We start from the raw sequence: 20,630 nt of genomic DNA, 5'->3' as shown, positions 1-20,630 counted from the left end.
ACCAGAGCCCTGCTGAAGTGAGTCCTACTCTGTGGGGTCAGTCCCTGCATAGTAGCTCCACCACTGTCCTTGTGGCTGGTTCTACAGCCAGTTGACCTGGGAGTAAATCCCTCCCATTGATGTGCCGACAGCAATCAAGACTCAACTACAACAGGAGGATGCACACAGCCCACATGAGGGGTGCACCTGGAGTGTCCAGCTCAGGCCATCTGGATGCTGTGCCGCTGGGCTCTATGGGACATCTACAAGAGACTCACCTTTAAAAAATTTTTCTTTAATTTATTTTAATCTTTAAATTTCTGTTTATTGTTGAAAGTATTACACATGTCCCCCTTTTTTCCCTATTGCCCCCTTCCATACCCCCTCCCCCAGCCTAGGCCTTCACCACACTATTGTCTGTGTCCATGAGTTAAGCATATATGCATATAAGTTCTTTGGTTAGTCTCTCCCCACCCACCCTCTTACCCCCACATTTTCTAGATGAAAAGATACGCACAGACTGCAAGTAAAGGGTGGAAAAAATATTTCATGAAAATGGAAACAAAAAGAGCTGGGGTAGCAATACTTAGACAAAATAGCCTTTCAAGGCTATAACAAGAGAAAGTGAAGAACCCACCCAGCAATTCTACTTCTGGGTTTTCCGCAGAAACCTAAAACATTAAGTTGAAAAAACATATACATCCATATGTTCATTGCAGCATTATTTACAATAGCCAAGATATGGAAGCATCCTAAGTGTCAATCAATAGATGAGTGGATAAAGAAGTGGTGCATATACACAATGAAATGTGACTCAGCCATTAAAAAAAAGAAAAAGATTGAATTCTTGTCATCTGCAGTAATATGGATGGACCTGGAGGGTACTGTGCTGAGTGAAATAAGTCAGACAAAGACAAATGCCATATGATTTAATTTATATGTGGAATCTAAAAAACAAGCGGACCAGAAATAGACTTGGATACGGGGAACATTTTGCCGATTGCCATTTGGGAGGGGGGCTGAAGGGATGGGTGATAAAGGTGAAGGGATTAAGAAGTACAGGTTGGTAATTACAGAACAGTCATGGGGATGTAAAGTACAGCACAGGGAATATCGTCAGTAATATTGTGATAACCATGTATAGTGTCAGATGGGGACTAGATTTATTGGGGTGATCACTTTGTAGTTGTATAAATGTGTAACCACTGGGTCATACATCTGAAACTAATATAAAATACATCAACTGTAACTGAAAAATTAAAAAAATATATTTTTTAAAAAAGCTCAAATAAAACTTAGAGAATCTAATTAGCTTTACAAGCAATTCCAATAACCAGAAGAATGGTCTTTATTTTCCCTCCTGACTTTCATACTCTCTAAACAATATGGAGTGCTTCCATTTCTTCTGAGCCCACTGGCAGTGAGAGGTTTTCTTCACCTACTGTGGTCGTGGCAGTGGCAAGAGGAGAATGAATGTCCTCTGCATCTGTGACAGGAGGGAGTTATGGGCTCTGGCAGCCAGAGGAATGGTGAAGCATTACCTGGACACAGATGTATGAAAGATCATTCTGTAGGTGGAGAATCTTGGGCACCTACAAAAGGAAAGGAGGTGAGCTCAGGGGAGATGGAATAGTATTGGGATGTGGTCAAGCTGGCATTAAAGGAGTGGGGTAGAGTAAGTTGGATGTGGTAGAACAAGGAACTTTAGGGGGATATTTAACAGTATCTGCCCGAAAGGGAACTGGAATCTTGGCAGTCAGCCTAGTCAGGGGCTTGAATTTCTCAGATGCAGCAGATTTGCAGGATCAACATTTGCAAGTCAGGTTCTGCCTGTACAGGGTTTCCTTTTATTGACACTTCCTTTTATTGTAATATCATTAGGAAATATTTAAACATCCACAGTGTACATGGATCAGTTTAAAAAATGTTACTTTTGGCCCTGGCTGGGTGGCTCAGTTGGTTGGAGCGTGATCCCATACGCATTCTGAGTTGGAGACTGAGGTTTGGTGGTGTAAACATTAACTGTTTTTTATTGACTGGCATAGTAGAATGAGAAGAGGACCATGAAGTAATCTTAGGGAATGCCAACATTTTAGGCAATCTGAGGGAGTTGTCACCAAAATCAGATACACTAAAGAAGTCAACTGAGAGAAGTAGTGCACAGTGACTACTTCTGACACTACAGCAAGAGAAGTTTGGGATGAGTTGTGTGGCAGTCACATATAAGACTGGAGAGTCAGCCAATCTTATCAACACCTATACTAGTTAACTGATTAGGTTGCACATAACTGAAAATCCTAAATAGTAATAAGATTAAAATTTATTTTCTCTTAAATGAGAGAAGTCTGATGGTTGAGAATCCCAGGCTGAAATGGCAGTTCTATGAGGCTGTCAGGGAGCTGTATTCCTTCTACATTTTATTCTGGTGGCTTTAGTCAGCTGTGGCTGTTCTAACAAAGTTCCATAGACTGAATGGTGTATAAAGAACAGAAATTTACTTATCACAGTTTTAGAGGCTGGAAGTCTGCGGCCAGAGTGCCAGCATGGCCTGGTTATGGGAGGGCCCCGTTTCATTTTGTGGAGTGCCAACTTCCCCTTCTATCCTTACAAGGAGGAAAGAAAGCTAGCTAGATCTCTGGCCTTTTCTTGTCAGGGCACTTATCTTATTTATGAAGACTCCACCCTCATGACCTGCTCACCTCCCAGAGGTCCCATCTCCAATTACTGTAACTTTGGAATTAGAGTTTCAACATAGAAATTTGGGGTGGGGGTGGGGGGCTGGGACACAAACATTCAGTCCACTGCATCTAGCATCCTAAAGTGATCTCATTATCATTGTCCAAGTTGGAGACTCAAACTCTAGCTGTCACACGCACCTTACTGACTGATAGCAGGATAAGGGGACGTAGAAGAATCTACCCCCTTGTGTAAGTCTTCCAACTTCAGTCTGTATCTTGTTGGCCAAAGTTCAGGCATGATAAATACTCAGCTTCAAGGCAAATAGGAGAATATTACCTTTGAGCTGGGGAACTATTAATAAGTCCAGCAAAAAATTTGGTTTCTTACTACTCAGTTGAGAGACCTTGGAGGCAACTAACGGTCTCTGATATAGAAGAGGTTAACATCATTTGTGTGTGTATCTGTGTGTGTTTTGGGGGGAGGAGAATAGAAACTTACTAAAGCTCTGTAAATTTGGCTAGTGTCCTGTTTTGGAGCTTTCACGATATTTCTTCTGGATGTTACTGTGGATAATCAAAAGAGAACTTTTGATTTTTAAGTTAAAAGATAAAGGAATAGATTGTGCACCTGACAGTGTTTTAATCTGCAAACGGTTTTGCTTTTGAACACATTTAATTGTGCAGATATTTAGGGAAATCAGTTTAAAGAAGGCAAACCTTTACTAAAATATTTTACTTAAGTTCTATAAATTATATTTTGACATGCCAGGAAAAATTACTATTATCATAGTAATCTGATTTAGTACCGTGAATCTATTATAACATATTTCCTATTTAACTGGCTTTGTAGCTGTCAATATTAGTGTAATTTATCCCCTTCAACTGTTTTTGAATAAAAAGTATGGTTTCTAATTACAGAGTAGATTAGGTTAAAAGGATTAAACGAATATAGGATATAACAGTTCTCTGTTCTTTGAAAAGCTAACATCTGGGGGAATTTGGAAAGAGTAAATGCGTTTAGAAATTGCATATTCTTTTAGATGGAGTTTTATAGTAATTTACAGTACCTCTTTCCATTTATTAATTGGAACTCTGCTTGTCTGATATTGCCCATCGAACCAACTTCCTTGGAGTCAGTTGAATAATCTTTGATTGGTAGGGCCAGGTTTTCCCCGTAGGTATAGCATGCTTTTTTCACACTTTTGGTTTGAAAATTTTGGAACATTGGTCCACACTGATCTATAGGAACCACACTCATATTTTGGAAAAACAGAGTTTATTTTAATGTTTGAGTGGAGGAGCAGGATGGTGGGAATGGTGGTTGTGCTAGCAGTTGCCTTAGGTTCAGCTCTGACAGGTGAGTTTGCCATTTCTCTGCCATTCATTTGGTCACAGAGTGATATATCCTGGGTGATATAATTTCTTCCAGGAAGATATTAGATCATGATGTTTTGCAGTATTTTTCTAGATAAAGGGGACTGAGTTTTCAGAGTCATACATCTTCATCTCAACTCTTCTACCAAGTAGTTCTAATGATCTAGAAGTCACCCAGTTGCTCTGGACCACATTTTAGTAATAATAGGATTATTTTATACTTGGAAGGTATTTTAAAGGTGATATGGCCCAAACTTCTATTCAGTGAATAAAGCTCCTGCTGTCCCCCCAGCTACAACCTGTACCTTCACTTTTCCAGAGATTGGACACTCACATTGCCCAACCCCAAAATGGTTCATAACATTTTTGGATAGTTGTAATGGTTACAAAAAATGTCTTTGGTATATGGAGTTACAGTTTATTTTCTTATCACTTTAACTCATTGGTTTTAGTTCCTCTTTTGCCGTGTCAAATAAGAGCAATTCTTCTACTAGCTGACAATCTATTAAGTATTTGAAGCTTTTCTTTCTGTAAGATATGCATCACTGATACTTTCAACCATTGTTCATGACTTGTCTTTTTCTCCCCCCTCATCCTTCTAGGATTATCACCTCTCCTTTTCCATACTGTGTTAATCTATTTAGAGATAAAATTAGCTCTTTTGGCCAGGCATTCAAATACACTATTAATTCAACTTAAATTTGCAGTCAACCAAAACCTGTCTTTTCAAAGGTGCTGCTATTAAGTAATATTTGTCTATCTGTCCCAGGTTTTTGATTCAAGCACAGGATTTTACATTTATTTTTTATTAAGTTAATCTTATCAGATTTACTTCAGTGTTTCAGAGCTCCTATTATTTTGGGATATGAATTCAAGAATATAGATAATATATCAGTTATCCCCTTATTTTATTTTTGGATTCGATGATTATGCCGTGATTGCCTATCTAAAATCAAGAAGTTAGTTTGATTTTTTCCATCTGGACTTAAAGAAGTGAAGATCTTTTATAGCTCACTCCCTTTTCAGAGGTTTAGGCACCCATCGGTGCTGAGTGCTTCTTACTGCAGTTGGCTGGAAATTGGTTAACTAGAGATTAGTAAAGGTTCATGTGTTTAATCCTTTTTTTCTCCTCGTGTTTTTCTCTTTTATCTCTTGATTATTTAAAAAAATTATTTTAGATATAAATATATTATTATTTTAAACCAAAGACTCAGAATAACTAAATGTGAAAAATATTGATTCTACTTTATAATACTTAAAAAATATTGTGGCTTTTTGTTTATTTTTGGGGTACAAAATACATTTCTGTATTCCAAATCTTTTCACGGTAACCTAAATTATAATTAGGAAACACTGTAGTCTAGATGAACACTTTTTCAATTATAAGTGCACATGATAAGGCTTATTTTAATATAACTGTAAAAAAGAATTAAAAGAGAACTATGTGGAGACATTTGTAATAAAATAAAAGTACTAGAAGCTGCTACTAAATAATTAATATACTTTCATATCTGAGAACATTTTATAGGCTATAAAACACTGTACATGTAAGTTGCTATTATTATTATGTTATGTTTAAATAATAGAGTAGAATATTTCTGTTGCATATATAGGATATTCTATGAAACCATTTTATTATTTTTAGGTACATAAGCACACCAAATCATTTAACTCCAAATTCATACTCCTAGTACTACTTATTTATATAGGACATCAGTGAAACCCCAGCAAAGTAGTATTTTTTTATGATCTGCTATTCATCTAATTGTTAAAAATTTTCCTTCCTACCCCTGTCTTATCTAATGCAATTATCCCTGTCCTCGAACACTTAATGCCCAGTTTAGTATCTTCACTATCTGTATATATATCAGGTACCTATTTCTCTAAAACTGATATTGAGACTATACCAAAAAAAAAAAATGTTTTAAGTGTGTTTAAAACAAAGGCTGGGTATTAGTATTATTTGCACAGACACATTTTTATACTGTGAATCTGGTTTTAGCTTCACTGTTCATGTTGAAGAACTTTAAAAAGACAATGTTAGAAACAGATTTCTAATTTTCACACCTCCTTAGTACCAGGTTGTAAGCTCTGTTGAAAATTTGATCAGGCTGATCTAGTTTCACTACTAATAACTACTTACAGTCCCATGAGCAGCCTCTCAGTGGCTGCCAAGTGCTCCTTGCTACTTGTTAGCTGTGATCCAGTTAACTATTGGCATTTTATCACCGAAGAGTCACATTTAGACACTGATATGTGTGGTGATCAGCACCGGAATTATACAGAGGCTCAGGAATGAGAGAGACCTCTTTTAGATCTAACATGACTTAAAGACCCCAGGCTTCTCTGGTCACTGCCGTTGGGATTTAAGGACAAAAGATGGGGAGTAGATTTTGGATGCAGAATTTTGGATACATGCTACTCACCATGCTAAATGGCAACAGCTAGACCTTTTTCTAAAAGACCCCTTTTCTAGACCTCAGCCATCTTTTTATTGTGTATTCACTAACCTTGATTTATTTCCTTTTACAAGGAATTAAAACAAGGAGAGTGAGTTTAGTATCTCTTGAGGATTTGTTTCCTTAAAAATAACTAAAACAACAAAAATTTACTACCCGAAACTAAATGGACTTAGGTTATTTTTTAAAAATTCCCCTTTATATATAGGGAGTAAGAATCAGTGTGACGGAATTGTTTTGGTAGCATGCATGTTAAACAGTATAGTTTTTTCCCCTGAGAGGCCGAATCTTCAGGATACTGAGAGGATACTAATGTTAAAATAGGTTACCCAAGGAGGATGTCTTATACTTCTCCTTTGAATTGGAAGAAACCAAAGGATTCTGTAAGTGCCTTATGCCTGATCCAAGAGAGTCATTTATTCATTAAAAAATATGTATCGGGTACCTACTAATTTAGGTGCTGTAAATATAGAGATAAGAGAACTAAGGTGCATTAGAGTAGTTTAAATCCAAGAGAAATTAGGAACAGCTGTTTTTGAAGTTGTACTATCTTGTTGTCTTCTCTGCACTTTTGCACATGCAGTGAGTTAACAAAAAGAATCTTGAAATTACAAATGGGGGTTCATTAGTTGGAAGGCTTTATATTTATTTGAATGGTTTTTCTTTTTCTTTGATAAATATAAGATGGGAAAATGCTAACAAAATCCGTTTTCATCACTCACGTTTAGGATGGACTTTTTTTTTTTTTTTAATGTTAAATGGCTCTTTTCTCTTGCTTTTCATTTTCAACACTATATCTTTTTGTAATATTAAAAGCATAGCTTGCCTCACCAACAAAGAGAATAGATTGGTGGTTGCCAGAGGTGCGAGGAGTGAGGTGTGGGCAAAATGGGTGAAAGGGGTTATAAAATAAATGTCACGGGGATGTGACGTACAGCATGGTGGCTGTGGTTAATAATATTGTACTGCACATTTGAAAGTTGCTAAGAGAATAAATCGTAAAAGCTCTCATCACAAGAATAAAAAATTCTGTAAGTACATATGGGTGTTAACTAGACTTATTGTGGTGATCATTTCACAATATATACAAATATCAAATCATTATGTTGTAAACCTGAAACTAATATAATGTATGTAATTATACCTCAATTAAAAATAAAAAAGGATAGCTTGCAAAAGACAGGTTCTTTAGTAGGTAATAAACAGGCCTAAGTGTGAAAAGTAGATTAGATACAGGATATTACAGTCAGGCTGACAGACATGGCCATTTGTTGGTAGTTGGACTTTTCATTGTATAGACATTTACCTATGATATTTACGCAGAGTTGAGAACTCTGTCTACCTCACAGGAATATTGTGAAACATAATTACATGTGACCCACAAGTGGCACACATTATAATACATATTCCTGAAAAGTTTTGTAAATATTAAATCATGTTATTATAACTAGCAATGTAATGTATAGGAAACTTAAGGAATCCTATTTTCAAGATTTAAAAAATTCTTCTTATTATATAAAGAGTCATATCTACTTTAACTCTTCTATAAATTCAGATTTTAAAAATTAGGTCATTTTTATTAGCTGATTCTTATGAAATAAAGATTTGTTTTATATAGATGTATTATATACACATAAATAGGCATTGACATATGGACATATGTATATAGAAAGAGAGTTAGGAATTAGCTCTGAACTGTAGGCATTATTTATCTTTTATTTATCTGTATCTTGGAAAACGTATGAAAATTAACAATACTGTCTTAGAAACCTTTTATTTTTTAATTTTACCCATAGTTTCTTATTTTCTACCATTTTCTTCAGAGGAAGAAATTTAATCTCAAATTAGATAGCTAGATTATGGAAAGAACTGAGTGAAGTAAGGCCTTTACCTTTTTCCCAGAATGTAAAGTGCCTTCATTTACAAGGATAGTTGAGAATTTATGGTTATTAGACTCTCAAGTGACAGCATCTGTTGTAGATGCCTTATTAGTTCAATACTGAATCTATCCTAGTCCTGTTAGATGACACCCACTGGCAAGCATATCATAGATTTTGTTCATGTGAATGCTAAAAGTGTAAGAGCTTTTTTTGGTTATAGTTTGTTATTTTCACAAGGTAAATTTGAAATAACTTTTGTTGGTGGTGTGGTACTGACATTTTCTCAGATTTTAAAGTTTAAGATTTAGGCAGAAGTCATTTCAATGCCTATTGAATGAGTACAGGATATCTAAATTCTGAGTTATATTTTTAAACATGAAATTAACTAATGTAAAATTTTCTACTATAAAACAGCCAATTTCCTTTCTACTTATTTTCTCTATTCTTTGATTAAAAATCTATGTGTATTAAGCTTTCCTACTTTTAGGATAACTTTTTAGGTTAGATTACCAGTAATGGAATTATTGGATCAAAGTGTGTCAATTTTTTTTTTTCTTCTAAATATGTTTCTATTGATTTCAGGGAGAGGAAGGGAGAGGAAGAGAGAGAGAGAGAAACATCAATGATGGGAGAGAGTCATTAATCGGCTGCCTCCTGCACGCCTCCTACTAGGGATTGAGCTCGCAACCTGGGCATGTGCCCCAACTGGGAATTGAACCGTGACCTCCTGGTTCATAGGTCAAAGCTTAACCAGTGAGCCATGCTGTCCGGACTGAACTTTGTTTTTTTTTATTAATTGATTTTAGAGAGAGAGAGAGGAAGGGGAAGTGGGGAGAGAGAGAAAGAGAGAGAAACATGGATTTGTTCCACTTACTGATGCATTCATTGGTTGATTCTTGTATGTGCCCGGACCGGGGATCAAACCGCAACCTTGGCATATTCAGGAGGATACTCTGATCAACTGAGCTACAGGGCCAGGGCCATGAATTTTTTTAAAAAGTTCTTGATGTATATTTATTGCTAAATTGGTTTGGTAAAGAATTATACGAGTTTATTGCCATCAGCAGTGTCTGCATATCCATTTCCTTACATATTATGAATTTAAGTGAGAATTTAAATCCCACTGTTGCTTTAATATGCATTTCTTTGATTCCTAGTTATGTTTAATATTTTCCATGTTTTAAAATTAGTTATGACGTTTGTTATTGTCTCTGTCCATTTATCTATAAGGGTTTAGAATTTTTCTTTTCATATAAGTTATTTCTATATTTAAACATCAAAAGTGTCTAAATGTGTGTCTCTCACCACCAACCCAACCTCTCCCGGCCCCTCCCTGCAAAATAGAAAACCTGACCAAAATTAAGTTCAACAACAAAAATAAAGTTTGTTGGGAAAAAAGGTTGCAGGAAATATATCACAGGTTTAATTCTTTATCTAGCTAAGTATCAGATTTTTTTTTGGTAGTGTGTGTAGCAAAGCTTAATCTTTTACTGGAGACACAGAGCTATCCAGTTATCATTGTTAATGAGAGGACAGTGCTGTAACCAGAGCTGCCTGCCCTCAGGCTCCTGAAGGAGGTATGCAGATTTGCCCCTACTCTCACTGGGCCTTCATCTGTTACTGTTACGATTAATGTTTCTACCAGTTAAATATCCACAATTACTTTATCAAAAGTGGTTCAATTTCTTAAAGGATGCCAAAAAGGAAAAAGAAAATGTTAACTCAAAAGTATACACAGTTTAAATATTTGTATATTCAATATTTGCCTTAAATTTTTACTGTTCAGTAGAAATTGGATCCAGATAAAATGTTGTCGTCTTGTGTTTGGTGATCTCATGTCATTGGGTAAGGGACGATGCTCTGATTTATTTGCCTCATGGGTGCACAAATGTCACTCCCCGCTCCTCTCTCTGGAGCATAGGTCCTGACTCCGTGGGAAGCATTAGTTTTGTTCAAGGGAGGTTGCAGAACATGGAAATATGAGGCAGCATTATAGATTTTCTCAGTCCTCTCCCACTTCATTTCCCTGTTGGTAATGATGTGTTGCTATAGATTCTAAGGGTAGGAGGACAGCCACACCTTTTGGAAGATGCTTCAGAATCTCCAGTTATATAGTTTGAAACCCCCTTTTCCCAATAATTCTGTGTCCCTTCCAATACGTTTTTTAGAACCATTGTCCTAGGCCCATAGAGAAAAGGCTGGGATTGTTGCTTTAATTCTACTGGTAAAGAGAGATCCTTTTTGTTACCTAATCAATTGGGGAAAACATAGAAGAAATATACGAGCCCCTTTAATAGTACAAAGAAGAGATTACAAGGAAGTGATTTGCTTAACTTTAAGGAATGCTGTTTATTGCAGGGACACAGCAACAGTTGTGCTCTGGCTTTGGCTATTCTGGGGACTGTTTTGGTCCCAGCAGACCCACCACAGTGCCTCTGCTTCAGTCTCTGTCCCTCACTTCCAACTTCCCCAAGCTTGGTGGCACATCCTTGTTCAGCCTTTGAGTTAGGCCTGAAAGTCTGGGCCAGCCTGCACGGCTGGTTTGGCTCTAGGCCCAGGATTTTACAAGTCATGAGGAATTACCTGAGGCTCTGTTTCTTGTGAGGTAGGCAGTAGGGCAACACTGACACTGGCTGGCAATTATGAGGTTTCCCAGTCTCTCAGGGCAAAATTCACAAATAATCTGCTTTTTCAAGATGAAATTTGCCATAATGGTCAGGGAATCATGTGACATGGTTGGGAATGGTTAATGGAAGGACAGGGTGTGTGGAATATGCATGCTTAGGAACCACCACTAGGATTTGTTTGTTTGAAACTGCAGGATTGTTTCAGTTTTTGTATTCCATATGAAATACTTAGGGGTTGAGCCACACAGGCGGATACTGCTACCAAAGGGGGAGTATGTCAGTCAACCCTCACATGTGTTAGAGTAGAAAAAGAATTGAGAAGCTCGGATCCAGAAAGTGTCACTCAACTTGAAGTTGGATGTTTCTAAATTTCATACGTGCACTCACTGTCAATAACATGCTTTTCATCTATGACTAACTTCAACAGATGTCTACTCTCTTATGCTGCTTAGTATAATTCTCAGAATAATTCTCGTGTTAAGTGTTTAGAAGTTTTGGAATGGGGAAAGAATCAATGGACAGCAGCTAGATTCGTACAGGCTTTCTCTTTTTATGACAAATGCATGATATGTTTTGATGAAAATGAAGAAAATACTCATTTTTGCACGTGCCATCAATCTTTAACAATCAAAAATTCACTTGGCAAGAGAAGTGGTGTAGCTATACAGAATTGTGCTTATTGTTAACATTGTTTTGTTTACTGTAAACCTGGCTCAATATTGGTAAATATAGTGTAGCAGAAACTGAGCTGTTGTGAGCTATCTGGGCATTGGTCCAAAATATCATTAAAAATACTGCCTCAGACTCATTTGGGTTTATGAACAATATTTTGTTAACAGCTTAACTGAAATTGAGCCACATGGTGTAGCTTAAAAATTCTGAATCGACAAGATAATGAGAGTAGTGTAAGTATGTACTGCACTGCATACTTAATATTCTATATTTGGGTGATAAATTTATATGTAATTTTGGGTTAACTTTTAAACCTCAAGCACCCAAATGCTTATAATGATCTGATATTTTTAAAGTTTACTTAACACTGTGTTTTGCTGTTAAGTTCAATGCCTTATAATGTAAAATACTGTTGGTTTAAAATCAAACCTGAAGGATAAAGAGAGGCTACAGGACAGGTCTTAAAGGGACATTCAGCACCTGCTTGGCATATGGGTGTGCAAACAGCTGCAGTTTACATTAACATTCACCAGAACACTGGAAGGTCGTCAAGTGGTTGGAACGCTCCAATGTCCTAATTCATGTATTTTACTAGTGAAAGATTATAATTATACCTTAAAATAAGTTATAAGGGTTATTAATGTTTGGTTATAAGTGATTAATTATATAAGGTATAACAAAGGGAATGAGGTTATGGTAAGTGAGATGATCCAACACAAAAATCTGTATTTAAATGTTTCTTGCCAAGAAATGACATATTTGTCTTTTTCTTTGTGTGCTATTTTAACTAGTTTAAGTTCTTTCTGGACATATAATATTTAAACTCCCATTGAAAGGATATGGGAAGAGTTGATTTTGTGTCACTGTTAAGTGTGTAAAATATTTTTGTACTATAAAGGTGTGTGCATTATTTAAAGAATTAATTTTAAATATTTCTCTTCTCAATAAATATTTTATTCATTTTCCAGGTTAGCACTCTACGTATATGAATACCTGCTCCATGTAGGAGCTCAGAAATCGGCCCAAACATTTTTATCAGAGGTATGTGTTGTACATTTTCTGCATTGTATTTTGATGTCTTATGTAAGCAAATGAAAAAAACCTCTAACAACTATTTGAAAGAACTTGATCCTTATATATTATGTAGTGAATGCTTAGTTATCACTATGGATAATGTAGTCTTTATAGATTATTTGTAAACAGTTTTAGATCCCAAAATGCCATTTCCATGCCACTAACCTTCTAGTGAATTGTCCAGCCATTTTTCCCTTAGAAATGGAAACTAATATTAGCCTTGGCAAAAATAACCAAGAAAGCAAATTTGCTTTAAAAAAAAAGGCAAACACCACCATGTCTCTAGTTCTAGCGATATCTTATTTTGACATAATTCATAGTTTTGGAAAATATGATTTTTGTTTGTTTTAATTTTGTATGGATAATAGTGGATTGATGGCTAGATTTCAGTTAGAAAACATTTGATAATCCTATTTCAAGTTCTTTTTTCTCTTTCTGTTTGTCTCCACATTTTTTAAAGCTTGAATTTGCGCTTTCTTGCAATGGTGCTTTTTCTTTTCCAACTTATATAATGATGAGGTTGAGGAGGATTTTATTTAGTTTTATTATGTGCCAAGGCACTTTACATGTATTATCTGATTCTTATAAGAGATTTGCAAAGTAGATGATATTATTCCTGTTTTACTGATGAGAAGAGCAGGGATCACCGAGTTTATATAACTGGCTCATGGGCACATAGCTGAGTGTAGAACTAGAATTCAAACCTAGGTCTATGTTAATTTCAAAGCCCCTGGTTTCCCCTTATATCTGTGCTGTCCAGTATGGTAGCCACTAGCCATATATGCCTTTTTGAGCTCTTGAAATATGACTTATCCAATTAAGAAATTCTGTAAGTGTGAAATACACACTGGATTTTGAAGACTTAGTGTAAACAAAAGAATACAAAATATCAATAACTTAAAAATGGTAGTATTTTACTACCATTCATACATTGAAATGGTAGTATTTTAGATATATTGGGTAAAATGAAAAATGTATTATTAAAGTTTACTTTACCCTCTTTTCTTTTTTAATGTGGTCAGTAGAAAATTTAAAATTACATATGCAGCTCTAGCTCTCATTTGTGGCTCATGCTTACATTTCTTTGGGACAGTGCTGCTCAGAATCATGTTGTCTCTAGTGATCTCATGGTTTGTTCCCCACCAGACCAGGGACACAGCAGGCAACCCCTTGACCAGAGTGCCTGACCTGAGGTACAGCCTTCTTGAGATTCACTTGCTCTCCAAACAAACATGCAAGTAAACAAACACACATAGCCCCCAACCTTGTATCCAATTAATTAATATATGTGACCTATTAGGACCTGTTTGCAAGTAAGGAATTTGAGAGGTTTGCTCACTGCATATAAGAAGTCAATTGTTTTACCATAGAAGGACTATATTCAGTGTAATAAAACTTTGATTTCAAAGTTAATTCAAATCAAAACAGAAGTTTAATGTATCTTTATCTTATGAAGTTATTAATTAGAAGTCTTTGGTCTGTGACTTTTCTAAGTCACATTTACTGAGATAGTACAGAGGCGATGATTGAGACTGCAAAAAGGATGCTCTTACTATTTGTATTATTAATCGCCACCAACCTATAGTATATTTAAAAGAAATAAGACTGAACTACCTTCAGTTCTTTGGTCTCCTCGCCACGGGGGACCTTCTCGCTAGCTGTTTGCCTGAGGGCTCTGCCTGCCTTCCATGTTGCTGGCTCCTCACACCTCTTCCATTGTCTCTGTTCCTGAATCCTCCCCACCCCTGACCGCTTCTTCCTGAGAGCCAATCAGCAACCTCCTAAATTCTCGTCATTTTATTGTATAGAATATAAAGTATTTGTTTTCTACTTTCAAACCATTCCTAGGGGCCTTCTGCCTTTCTGGGCCGAAAAGTAAGAACAGAAATTGAAAGGATCTATCAAGGAGCTTTTCCAATAAAAAGTATTCCTGTTTAAGAGGACTTCCACCTCCCTTCTGAAGTAAGACAGCACTATTCAATAATAACACTTCAGAGGGTCACGGAAATGATCTCTAATCTGGGCTGTCTAGTAAGTTCCCACTAGCCACATGTGACTATTGAGCATTTGAAAAGTGGTTACTGCAAGTGAGGGATAGTCAGTTAACTTAATTTCAAATTTGAAGAGCCACATCCTGGTCAGTGAGGACCACTTTACAGCACAGTTTGGGACTATCTGCTTCAAAGCGCAGACAGATTTCTCTTCCTGTTATACATCTGTTTGTTTTAATTTTTGAATTAAAATGTAAAAACTCAACTTTTTTTAAACATTTAGTTTAGTGTATAGATGCACCCATACTTCTATACATGGAAGCTTTTAGAAAATTAGGGGGAACAGTAGGTTATATCTAAATTAGAAGTCTTGGGAATTTTGCCTAGGAACAAATGCATACATAGGTATATAGCCTCTTTAACACAGGAACTAGCTTTATCCTTTTATGGTGCTAATTTTTTTTAATTCTTAAAATGTGTGAAAGGATTTAGGAATACTCTGAGACTTTGGAGCCTGAGTTTCAAGCCTGCTGCTGTGCTATAGGAGATACTGTTGGAGGGGGTCTAGATCGTTAAAGAGGTCCCTCATTGACAAGGCTAGAACCTCCAGAAAGATGCTGCTGACCCCCAGAATTGACCCACCACTGCTGTTGCTGCCTCTGCAGCCAGCAACTGCTTCATTTCGGGAGCCAGGGGCGGGAAGCTTCTCTTCTTCCTCCTGCCTTTTGATCAGCTGCAAGTGTCTCCTGATGGCAGAACCTAACAGGAAACCAGCTGGCAAGAAGCCCAGGAAATGTAATTTTCAGAATCCCAGCACCAGTGTGGAATGGAATATAAAAGGGCGGGCGTGGGGCTGAGAGGTAATAGGTAGTTGATCAGTGTACCTTGATGGAAGCAAATAATGATGAAAAGTTAAGCAGAGGTGTGTGTATATGTTCATGTGTGCACACATGTACATTTATCATTTTTTCTTTGTTTACACAAATGTTAGTTTATTACAAACACTGTTCTGTGCTTTGATTTTTGTTTCACTTGTTTGATTTCAATCATTTTATATTGGTCTGTGAAACTTCATAATTGTCTTTTTTATGGTTATAGGGTATTATTCTATGAAATGTGCTATAATATATTTCACCAGCCCTATATTTACTGACATTTAGGTTATTTCTAGTCTTCTGCAGTTACAAACAATACTTAAATGTAAGTTGTTTTATACACACACACACATATATTTGCACACGTGACCATATTTATAGGATAAATTCCTAGAAAAAGAATTGCTATATCAGATAGTATGTGCATTTGTAATTTGTAATTATTATTTATAAAGCTTATGGCATGTCTTACCCCTGCCCATATGATTCAGTGTTTGGTTCTGCATTTATATAGAAATGCTGAAAAGACTAGATCTTATGATAAAGACCCAGCTTAATCACAGATAAGACCCTCAAATGCAGCATATGGCAGTGGGAATGGGCCTAGAGATTTACCTGAAAGTTATTGGAGAATGCAGCTTTTAGCTGGGCAAATGGTACAAGGAAGAGAAGTGGATGATTAAATAGCAAAAAAAAACACAAAACCCTCCCTCGGACACTTTGAGAGAATTTGATAGATGCCACTCAAACATTTAAATAAGCCTGAAGCCCATGAAACTCAGCACAACAGAAAATATCTCTTCATAAATAGCAGAATTGGTTCTAAAATGACTGTTGACATTTAGAGGTGTTTTCTGGCCTTTCCTCAGCCCCATCCATCGTTAATGTATCTTAGCTAAAAAAAAATTAAACGACGTAGGTGAATATGATTTTGAAAGGAAAGTCCTTCTCTACCCTTTTCTAGAAATTGTACTTGTAAGTTTGGTGTAATTTGTTTCATATGACTACACCCAAATGCATGCTTTTTTAAAAAAAGAAAAGGTTTTATACTATGTATATTGTTCTTCAACCTTCCAAATCTCCAGCTTGAAAAACCAACGTAGATGTCCCTTTTTCTATGTAGATATATCTTATCCTTTTAAATTATTATACACTGTTCTATAGTATGTAAGTATCAAAATTTATTTTACGTTCACTGTTGGTGAATGTTTTTCAGGTTGTGTCTAATAATGCTCAATGAACGTGCCTTGGTTTTCTGTAGATCAGGATTTTGTTTTCCTGGCTATGGTTTCATACTTTCTCTAAATAAGTAATACCTAGAGCAGTAGTTTGGCGACCCCCCCCCCAAACAAACAAACACCCATTCACTATGGAAACCTATTCCTATGTAGAATCGTCTCTTCTTTGGAAATACCTAAAGGATTAATTGTACAGTCATTAGCTATAAAAGACTAGCTTTTGTGTTAAATTTAATAAGATGGACCACAGTTTTAACTGCTTCTGCCACAGCTTTGCCATTCAAAGTGAGAAAGGTGAACTTTACTCACTAGTATTATGAGAATGAAAAGATGATGTGTGGAAAGCATTTTCGGTTTCTCTGGGGAATGACAGGATGTAATGCTGTTTAAAATACAAATGTGCTCCCCTCAGACTTTCTCTTAAAAGAGCATATCAAACATAAACCATATAGGTGTTTTCCTAGAGTACTTTATCTCCTGGAAGAGCTGGTGATTGACTGTGGGCGTTGCGTAGTGCAGGAGGGAGACGTATAGTGGGGCTCAGATTGTGAGTCTACTCCCTCCAGCACAGTGTCGCACTGAGACCTTGTCCTGCCACTTTAACTCTTCCGTAAGTCGCCTCACGTTCTCCTTATAACTGAGATTAGTGCTGTCTGCTGTAGCAGTCACTTTATGTAAAGTCAAGATGAACTGAGATGAAACGTAAAGACGCTACTTTGAAAACCTTGCTGTTTATGTGACTAGGATGATTCGAGGGATTAGGAATATTAGTGAGTCTGGGACACCTCTGTGAGGTCCCTTATTATACCTTTCCAAGAAGACATCCACTAGTGTAAAAATGGTTAGAGAAAAAAATGAGAGAAAGATGAGACACAGGCTTTTGATTAAATTATAACTTTAGTAGCCATTAGAGTTGTGTTCCTTATAAGACTCATTAGGTACTATTTCTTATTTTTTCATGAACCAAGGAGATGTAATATTGATCAGTGGAAATTATCAGATAAAAAGTAGCACAGATATAAAACTTATTTGTAACTGCTTAGGAGAATTAAAGGATTTGGCTTACATTTATATAACATGTTCTGGTTCATTACTCCTATTTAATCTTTATAAATTCAAGTTCATGAATTCCTAGAATTTCTCCTTTTTGCTTTTTTCAAAATGTCTATCACATGTATAATTTTCTAATCTTTAGAAAATTTGCTTTTGTTTTTTTGAGAGGAAATTATTTGTCTACTTCAAGGTTCCCATTGGTTTACATTTTGGGTTATTAAGAACTCAAAAAAATGCAGCCAGTTTTGGTGATTTTAATTGCTCTTAAGTTTTTCCATCTCTTCCTTAGAGTGTTTTTTCTTTTTGTTTTTTTGTGGTGGTTTTTTTTTTACATTTAGGACCACCTTCTAAGTTTCTGTTCTAAAACTTGTAAAAAAATCCTTTTGGGATAAGAAGTCCTAACATCTTCCATAGTTGGTGGTAGAAAGGATTCCTTGAATATGTAATTATAGTTGTTTACTTCCTAATAGTGTTAAGGGCCTATGGGCATATTTTGTTGATTGAAGTATTACTAAATAATTTTTAGTTATTTAAACTAAAAAACTAAGGCAAATACATAAAAATTGTGTTTGAGACTGGATCAACTTTATTAAAATTATAACTTACTTCTTACTGTTTTCCTGCTCTCTTTATCTTCTCTTCACTGCTTTGTTTTCCTCCGTAGCATTTTTTACCTTCTACCTGTAATACAAGTACAGTCTTTTTTGGGGGGTGGTGGTGATTCTTTGCTTATGGTCTGTCCTTCTCACTAAAGTGTAATCTCTCTGAATGCAAAGACTTTACCTTTTGTGTTTACTGCTATCCAGTGCTTAGAAAAGCCACTGTATAAATACCCGTCCTGCTTTTCAATTTCTAAATTTAATTTGTAAAGAGTATTTAGAACTTTTAATTTGGAGGGGTATTGACCTAGTTTTAAATTTTTATAATAGTGGACTTCAACTCATCTGAAATATAAACAATTGGAAAGTTTATATCAGCATCTTTTGTAAACTCTTATTTTATGGAACATATGCCTTCTTACTCCCAGCCCCTCAAATCAGGAACTGATTCAGTCCTTAAGGTATAATTTAGACTCTCTTATAAATTTCTGGGTTAGTGGTGATAACTGATTTTCATATTGGTAATAACTTTTATTTTGATGTGCCTCAAGATGCTGAAGTACCTTAAGATCCTGAAATACCTGCTGAAATTCTGGCACAGTGGGAAGCAAACTCAGGAAAATAATGGTGGCACCTTCTCTCATAGACTGTTCAGTCAGCTATGCAAATTACTATGTAAAACTTGAGTAAATAGTATGAAAATGATTAAAATCTTAATATTTCTTTTATTCATTTTAGATAAGATGGGAAAAAAACATCACATTGGGGGAACCACCAGGATTCTTACATTCTTGGTGGTGGTAAGTATCTTTTATATCATTTTTACCATATTAATGATACAATTCAGTAGGCCTGCACTATAGCTGTTTATGATTTCATGCTTCTCTTTTATTCTTTTTCATTTTCTACAATTATTTTTTGAAAGATAGCACTTTAAAAAACACCTCAAAACCAGCATTCGTGTTATTAAAACTTAAAGATATGACTATTGAATCAAGCTGGAATTAGGACCAGTATGTGGAATCTCCAATTGTAAGTGTGATTCTGTATTAGTCAACTTTGGCTGTCGTAGTAAAATACCATAGACTGGATGGCTTAAATAACTGAAATTTATTTCCTCACAAGTCTGGAGGCCAGAAGTCCAAGGTCAGGCTGCCAGTATGGTCTATTTCTGGTGAGAACACTCCTCCTGGCTTGCAGATGGCTGCCTTGTTATGTGTTCTCACGTCGTAGAGAGAGGTGTGGAAGGCACGTGGGTGCTAGCTAGCTAGCTATCTGATATCTCTTTTTATAAGACCCTAATTCCATCATGAGGTCCCCACCCTCATGACTTCATTTAAGCATGAAGATACTGAAGGTGGTGGTAGTGATGGTGAATTTTTGAGGAGACTGAAGAATAGTAAAAAAATAAAATTAAAATAATTTTATATAGACTCAGAGATATAGAACTGATTAGGAACACACAAAAAGATTGTCAGGCAGTATTGAAGGCCCAGTTGATATAAGAATTTATACATTTCATTGTGGCACCTGTATACCTAGATGTAAACCTAGATATGACTTTTCTACAGCAGTAATTGGTAGCCCAGGTATTTTCATGAATTAGCTAGGCTTTTTCCCCCTACCATTTCTTTAATTAGAAGCATTTCCTGTTCAGTATCTTATGCGCTCATCTCTCAGCAGCTTATTTAAAAGAAGAAACTAAAGCTCTCGTCTAGTGCTTTGCACGTGGTTTCCTTAGTACGTTATTAAATGCCATCATCTTTTTAATCTCTCTCCTGAAAACATGCCTTACTAGAAGTTCCGTGGTGAATGGAACCACACTTGGTCAGTTGTGGTTGTGGGTTTCCCTTGTTTGTCTCTCATATATGTGGCAGGAACAGGTGCAGTGCTCTGGTTCAGAGTTGTTCCTGTATTTGGAACAACGGTTCATGGCAGTTAAGTGCTATCATTGTGCTCCTTTCCTGGGGCATAAGACCAATCTCTTGTAATATGTAATATTATAAAAGTCAATTTTTCATTTTATATAGTATATATTTATGATACCTAGATCTAGACTGTAAATACTACTTAACTGTTTGTTTGAATGTAATTGAGTCTGTTCACCTATTGACACCCTTACCTTTTGCAT

The 20,630-nt window shown here is 36.0% G+C and overlaps 1 protein-coding gene across 4 annotated transcripts in view; it reads left to right on the top strand.

The window, feature by feature from the left end:
• The window catches only part of SSBP2 (single stranded DNA binding protein 2), a 239,473-nt gene that overhangs the window by 71,422 nt on the left and 147,421 nt on the right, over window positions 1–20,630 (top strand). For all 4 annotated transcript variants that reach the window (XM_016210348.2, XM_016210346.2, XM_016210347.2 and 1 more), the window contains exons 2-3: window positions 12,638–12,710; window positions 19,238–19,299. In XM_016210348.2, the coding sequence (XP_016065834.1) occupies window positions 12,638–12,710; window positions 19,238–19,299 (135 nt within the window). The remainder of the gene's footprint in view (window positions 1–12,637; window positions 12,711–19,237; window positions 19,300–20,630) is intronic.

Source organism: Miniopterus natalensis, chromosome 3 (genome assembly GCF_054644295.1).
Source record: "Miniopterus natalensis isolate mMinNat1 chromosome 3, mMinNat1.hap1, whole genome shotgun sequence".
NCBI lineage: Eukaryota > Metazoa > Chordata > Mammalia > Chiroptera > Miniopteridae > Miniopterus > Miniopterus natalensis.
This window is presented reverse-complemented; position numbering and strand designations above follow the sequence as displayed.